The 7,811-nt window shown below is 36.7% G+C and overlaps 1 protein-coding gene across 1 annotated transcript; it reads right to left on the bottom strand.

The window, feature by feature from the left end:
* Nucleotides 1-5,421: 5,421 nt before the first annotated feature.
* LOC149380659 (pectinesterase inhibitor-like) lies at nucleotides 5,422-6,191 on the bottom strand. Its single transcript, XM_089601884.1, has one exon. The coding sequence runs from the start codon at nucleotides 6,135-6,137 to the stop codon at nucleotides 5,616-5,618; it is 522 nt and encodes a 173-aa protein (XP_089458010.1). The 5' UTR covers nucleotides 6,138-6,191; the 3' UTR covers nucleotides 5,422-5,615.
* Nucleotides 6,192-7,811: the final 1,620 nt, after the last annotated feature.

Consider the following 7,811-nt stretch of genomic DNA (forward strand, 5'->3'; position numbering starts at 1 on the left):
ATAATATTCAGTGGATCCACTCACCACAATTAAGTTGAATTCTTGAGTAGAAAATAAATTCATTTAAACCGAGAGATTCTCAATGTAAACTCTTAAGTGGAATGAGTTGACATTAAGCTAAACTTCGAAAAGAATTGTGAACTTTTGAGTCCAAGTATGTTAGCTCAAGCTTTGTTCATTTGGATCCATGAGGTCACTATCACAAATCTTATCGAGTAGGAATAGTTAAACTAGAAGCTAAGTCAAAACAAGAACGAGACAAGTTTTACGAAAAATGTCTAAAAGGTATTTTTATCTTTTTGGACATAGGACAAAATGAATGTTAATAAATGTTTTGACATTGTCATATGATGACAAATGAAATACTCGGCCATGATGAGATTTTTGGGCCTTGACGATTAATTTCATTTCATGGAATTTTACTTGAAAATTCTTAATGAGATTTTCTTATCTTGTCATGAACAAATGAAGAAACATCTAGAAGCTCCTTCTAGAAGCTCAATTTCGTCCAACATACCAAGAGAGAAAATGGAATTATTTTGTGCATTGATGTATGAAGATACTTGCCAAAAGAAAAAAGAGGAAATAAATTTCCTCTAGAAGGAATTATTTTGGGCGGCCAACTAAGGAGAAAACAAAAGAGAAAACAAATCCAAGGACTTGCATGGGATAGCTTGCACGCTCAAATGAGAGAAAGGGAAGCCAATATTTGCTCATGAATATGTGATATTCTATAGAAGAGGAAACTACCTTTATGAAGGTAATCGTTCCCCTATAAATAGAGGCCTCATTCTCATTGTTTTCTAATCCCACATAAGTTAGAGATTGAGAGCTTCTCTCTCTAGACATTGTGGCTGCCCAACATCCTCTCTCTCTAGTTCTTTTCGTTTTTGTTTTGGCACCTAGGTCCACATTTGACCTAGTGTTTTAGCTCTTCGACTCTTAGACTTGTTCTTGAGTCGTCGTGTTTAAAAATACCCACACACTAATTCCTTCTAATCTCGAGTAATTCATGTGATAGAAACTTTCGTGGTTACTCGAGTTCCTGAAGAGCGAAGAAAGACGAGCTGCGTGGGGAGACGAATGTTTCAACCTTCCTAAGGCTTCTCAACGTTCAAGATTCACAAAGGTTAGTAAATGTGTAATTGCTTTTAGATAGTTTTAACAATAAACATGTGATTCCTCTTTGTCTAGGTTAGTAAAAACGTTTTACTTGTTTAACAGAAAATTTTTATTTTTTGCCGCTTGCTCGAAGCGTTAAATCTTTTCTTAACCCTAGATCAATTCCAACAGAAAGGTGAGGCATGCGCATGACGAGGCGAGGCAGGTGAGTGACGAGGCCAGGACAAGTATGGAAAGGTGATGTATGCACACAATGAGGCGAGGCAGGTTCACAATGAGGCGAGTTAGGCACACAACGAAGCAAATGGAAGTGTGGCAAGGGGAGGAAGACGCACGGTGAGGCGAAACAGATGCACGGTGAGGTAAGTCAGGCGCATGGCGAGGCGAGGGAAATTGTGGCAAGGTCAGACCGACGCACGATGAGGTTAGTCAGGTGCACGGAGAGGCGACGACAAGTGTGGTAAGATAAGTCAAGCGCACAGTGAGGCAATGCAGGTACATGGCGAGGCGAGGAAAAGTGTGGCAAAACGAGTTAGATGGCGAGCGTTAGAATGTCATATATTTGCTGTTGAGGCTCATGCCATATGCTCTCTTGCTTTTGGAGGGGTCATTTTCTGATACGGAAAATGACACTTAAGCAATGTATTTTGAGGGAGAGATTACAAACTACATAAAACTCATATACAAGTCTACATTTTACAACTTTTGAGTTTTACAATTACTTAATTAAAACAAGACAAGATAACCCCGTGAGTTACAAAACTATTGGTGTTGGAGTTATGTGTAGCAAGCTTTTCGATGTAACTTAGTATGTATTGTAAGGCTAGTTAGTGAAATTTATTGTATCATTTCTAGTAATAGAACACAAATTCAATTGATTTTCAATTTGAAAAAAAAAACACGTCACATGATTTCTTCTTTATATATATATATATATATATATATATATATATATATATATATATATATATATATATATATATAGGATCTATGAAGCAATTACTTAGAAGTGCAACCTTTCCTATTTGATAGAATAGGATCTCACGATCATGAACCCATCTTAAATCGATCGCAAATCCCAAGTTTGTCTATGAAGAGCAGATCTAATTAGATCAGTGTCTATAATTGATTTTTTGTGTGTAATACTAATCGACAAAGACTCATCGGTAAGTGATGGATGATCTCGTACATTGAAATCCATGGTTATGGCCTTGAATCCACTAATAAATGTGCGATAGCAAAACAAATTAAGTTAATAGGTAAATCCAAGTACGAAATGTGTGTTATCACTCGATTTTATTGGTATAAAAAATTCAAGTGAATCCGATTGAGTTATTTACTTCTTCAATGTGCTATTTGTGATTTCAGTGCAATAAAATTCAAAATTTATGTGATCATCTGTGAAAAACAAGGTCATTTAAAAAAAAAAATATATATTAACTAAGTCATACGAAACATTGGAAAGACTATTCCGAGGTTTCAACTAGAAAAAATTAGTTGTGATTAAATGTTATAAAAAAATATATTACATTTTGGCCAAAATTATATGATTGTTGAATAAAATTAAATGTGATTAAAAAAATCAAATAAATAAGTTGTGCTTGATTCTTGAATATTAATGCATAGTAAGGTCTATATCAATAAACGTAGCCTATTAGATACATATGTTTCAAATTTTTGGTTTTCGTAATCTTGAGTATAAACATATATATATATATATATATATATATATATATATATATATATATATATATAGAGAGAGAGAGAGAGAGAGAGAGAGAGAGAGTAATTTGCTAAAATAATGGAATAGTCATGACATTAATTGTTGGATATTACTTAGTTTTGTATTAATTATTAATTAAATGATTGATTTAAAATTTTAAATAGTTAATTTTTTGTCTTTTTTATATTAAATTATTTTGAAAAACTGGGCTAGTACTTAAAGGGAATTGTGGTCCTTAGTAACTCGCTTATTTTAGTTAATGATTAGATCACAAAATTAACTAAACATTGACAAGTTTGTTAATCAATTTTCGCAAATGGTATCATTATTAGAAAATTTGAAACATTGCCAAAAAAAATCTCAACATGAGCCCAAAAAGTCAAAAGCCCATCCAATGTGGACCGATCTAAGCGCACCCACTCATCGACTTGCGCAGCGCGCCTACTCTAGAAGCGCGCGTTCAAGAGGCCTGTTGCTCGCGCCTAGCCTTCGTCCAAGATGTGATTAGGTAACTTTTTCTAAACACTCGCTGCTCGATTCCAGAGTCCTGAAACGCCATCGAGAACTATTTGCACACGGTTTCTTCTAGAGCTGTACAAATCGAACCAAAAATCAGATAAAACTGATAACTAAGCCGATCCAAAATAAAAAATTAGTGCCATGTCATATAATCGAAATTTGAATTAAGATAATCGGCCTAGTTTCAAAAACAGGATCCGATATAAAAGTTTTAAAATCGGATATCAGATATTTAACCGATTATTTTTTATTAAAACAAAATAAATAATTGTGTTAGAATTGTATGATTCATTTTTACTCAAATTTTAATCATTGGAATAATTTTATAACCAGGTATGGATTTAAATTAGTTTCGTAGTGATTATAAATTTAAGAATTGGGTAACCTATTTTTTAAACCGGTTTTAAAACTTGATCCGGATTTTAAAGAACCGGATAATGAGATTTTGAAAATCGGATATTAAAATTAGATATTGAATTTAAGAAACTGGATAACCGAATATTTGGATTAACGATTTCGGTTTTGGTCTAAACGGGACAGGTTATTGGACTGAATCTTTTAAAATTGAAAATTCGGATCCGGATATAAAAAATGGTCAAAATCGAACCGAACCGACCCAGTTTCAGCCCTAGTTTCCTTTGATCGAGCCCTAAATCTCCTAAAATATTCTACATGAATATCGGTGCCCGCACCTCAAACATAGCAATCAAACTAATATTTTTGGCGGACTGCGCGCTTGCCTTCTTCTTCTTCTTCTTCTCAAGTCTCCGCGATGAACAAAAATGTTCTTGAGCTAGATAAGCGACACTCATGACTTTCGAGTTCCGCATACTCGACTTTGGGCCAAACCGTAAGAAGTCTTCAATTGCTATTCAATTTTCAACGACAACAACTACTTTGTTTCTATGCCTTTAAAAAGGTAAGATATATTGGCAGCAAAATACTCAATATATTTTCGTTTTGTTTCCGTTAATATCTATTTTTTCAAAGTTACGGTAAATTTTCGAATGTTACGAAATCGTATCTCTATTATTACCTGCGTCATTGAAAGTGGATGAACAGATGCGTGTAAGCATTATATTATTTTCAAAATGTTAAAAAAAATATTTGTATTATTTTTAAAACTTAAATCTAATAATAATAAAGTGGATCAGTGAAGCAAATTGATATTTGAGCAAATGCGAATTATATCAAGGAAATGGGTATGTATGGATGCAATACTCTATTATAAAATACTTTCCTTCATTCACCGCTAATAGATTCAAGGCAATAAGGCAATAAGTTTTGTTTTCCCCATATCATAGGTAATATTATTCAATGGTATTATATATGATGCCAGCTACGGATCATCTCGCGCGATGTCCTTGCCTCTCACCACCACCGTCATGGGTCGTTGGCTCACTCGGCCACATCCCAACGGATTGTGGTCGCCGTTCTGGTCGTTCCCAGATGCGGCGGCAATCCGGAGATCTAGATCGGGAAGGAGGTGTAAAAAGCCTGGTCAGTTAGGCCTCCGTTGTTGACAAAGGATTGAGTCATGGAGATGAGGAACAAGCGATCCGGAAGTAATTAGTTTCTCCCTTTACGCGCCGTGGGAGAGGGTGTGGGCGTCAACGATGGAGGCAGTGAGGTTAGAGTTATGGTGAAGAAGATAGCAGTGAGGGCGAAAAAGACGATGACAGACCCTTGTCCTGTTGTTGTGTTTCAGAACAAATCAAATCCAATTTTTTGTTTTGTTTTGTGATTCATCGACATAGTATAAGGGAAGAGAAAAAAATATTTGGGGGTTATTTGTTACTTCCTATTTTAAATATTTGCTCGTACTGATTATTATTATTTTTATTTTTTGACAAATCTTGACTGTCCATTCCAATTTTAATACGGTAGGTAGTAGCCCACATGTCCCAGGATCGAAACCTGCTTGTAGTGTCCTGCGGGGTCGTGACAGAGTTTTTTAATAGGAGGTTGAATTCTATATCATTAGGTATTTTGTCGCAACTTTTAAAAAATGAGTACAACGAATAAAAAGTATTAAATGTTTATGCCGTCCATAACTCAAAAAATAATATGTTTGTGGTTGTCATTTATTTGAATATATAGTCACAATTTATTCATCTGATACGTACACATGAGAGCTACACAATAAATACTATATAATTGATTAATGTAGAAAAAAAAGGTATTACATTATAAGACGGACATGAATGCTAAAATAATGAAGAATATGCTTATATGACACTAGTTGAGAGAATCAGCGCCCACTGGCCTTGTTGCTGATAGCCAAGACGTTGCTGCAAAGCTGGCTGAAGAGTGCGTTGTCCTCGGTGAGGTTGGAAGTACCAGCCTTGAAGCCATCCTCACACGACTCGCCGTTGCTCATGGTGGCCGAGACCCAGGTATTGACGTCATTGTATCGCTTCTTCTCGATAGCGGTGAGCGAGTCAGCGAGCTGCTCGTTGGCGCTGTCGTAGTTCTCGGCGCAGTCCTTCAGGGCCTGAACCACGTACCGGTCCGTGGCCTTGGCCTGAAGCTTGGCCACCTTAGACTGGATTGACTTTGACTTCTTCGCCGCGGCGTTCAAGGCGATGCGAGCCAGGCCGTGGATGTCCGCGCTCTTGCTTGATGGGTCAGCGCTGAACGTCTTCATGCAGACATCTTTGAACCTCGTCGCGGCGCAGGTTTGGCTGATCAGGTCGCTCTGCTGGGCTTCGATTTCGTGGAGGCACAATGTGGCCACAACGATGACACAAAGGGTTGACATAATGGAATTCATGTTGTTCTTTTTTTGGTGGTCAAGTGATTGGTATTCTTTTTTTTCTTCTTCTTTATCGAGTGCTTTAGTTGTGAGGAAATTGCAATGGGTGAGGTACGTATTATATAGGTTGGAAAGAGTTGTGTAAACGTTGTACATTTCGTTTTATTATGAGGTCTTCCGGATTCCCCGTTAAGCTAATTATACACATTTAATTATAGTTCTTAGCCATTGATTCTACATTCTATGTATAGAAATTATCATTATTAACGTGATTGATTCGCCTTTAGTATTAAAGATTTATAAAAAGATTTATAACGTGATTGAATATTACTCATTATAGTTTCCTTAGCTACCGAAATTCATAAACTTCAACGAGAGTTTGGTAAATACCGTTCGTGCACGAGTGATCACGGACAAAATGAGACTTTCCAGACCCTTTTTTAGGATAACGCACGTCTCTGATGTATATGCAACGGAACGAGTTATTATTAATTCAGGGAACTGGTATATTTTACGCTTTGAATTATTTTAAATGACGACATTGAAAACTAAAACTACTGTTTTTTTTTTTCGTTACTATATATAGGAAGATACGCGTACGTGGACTTGAGCGTATAATTTGTACTTTAAGAGACGTCCAAGTGCATCAAAATAAATGAATATATATACCATGTATTACACGTCTTTCATGCTACATATAATTTCATTACGTTAATTAGTTGTCTAGGAGCTCTTTATACTTGTATTCAAATATTCATATGTTATCATTTCCTGTTTATTGTTCCTCTCCAAGACTATATATTCACCGCCAATTTCGATTCTCTGACCATAAGCATAAGAAATCCACCAATATTAATTTCGTAAGATTTATTGACTTGTATTCGTTTTATATAAAATAATCCGGGTAAAATGCATCATCATTGTTGATTGCTACATGTGATCTTGCACAACTTTTTTTAATTATTATTTTATAGAAGCATTGATCATTGATGCATTGCATTATCATAATACGTATTACGTAACGTGTCTGCTTTCAATTTTTTTTTTTTTTTTTTTTTTTTTTTTTTTCGCGCTTCTCTGTCAACCATGACATGACGCCTTCTATTTTAATAAGATACGAAGTATTTGTTGGAAGAATTGTAAATAAAGGTTATTATTTATAAGTATATGGATGATTTGTGGCTAATATTTGATTGAGGTCCACTCATCGGAATTTGTCAATTCTTGTGTATTCTTATTCCTCGTTGCGTCGGGTATAAGATTGATTATTTATTTGTCAAAAACATTACTATAATGAATGAGAAATTGATGCTCAAAGTATGCTTAAAAGAACACATTAGTCATGTGTAAATGAAGTGAATTGCAAGAGTCCCACATGGGTTGGGTAAGTGTGTTGTTGTGGTGTTTATATACCATACTCTCTCTTTAGTGGTCAAGCAAGTGCAAGAGAGGAGAGTGTTACCGGTCGTTTTCGGAACACCGGAAATTCAAAAACGATTCAAGGCCGGCCGGAAGCCCAACGGGCCCCGGCCCACCAGGCCCGAGCGCCCCGACGCACCCACGGCCCGGCACGGCCGGCGCGCGCGCACCTGCGCCCCCGGCCCTGAGGCCCCCGGCCCAATGGGCCTCAGCGCGCCCTATCGCGCCTGGCTCGCGCGCACCCTGCGCCCCGGCCTCCCGGCCCGCGAGCGC

This window comes from Urtica dioica, chromosome 11 (genome assembly GCF_054948205.1).
Source record: "Urtica dioica subsp. dioica isolate 48M chromosome 11, U.dioica_male_clone48M_v1_H2, whole genome shotgun sequence".
NCBI classification, from domain to species: Eukaryota; Viridiplantae; Streptophyta; class Magnoliopsida; order Rosales; family Urticaceae; genus Urtica; species Urtica dioica.

Coding starts and splice junctions, on each gene's coding strand:
- LOC149380659 (XM_089601884.1), bottom strand. CDS start 6,137: ATGAATTCCATTATGTCAACCCTTTGTGTCATCGTTGTGGCCACATTG.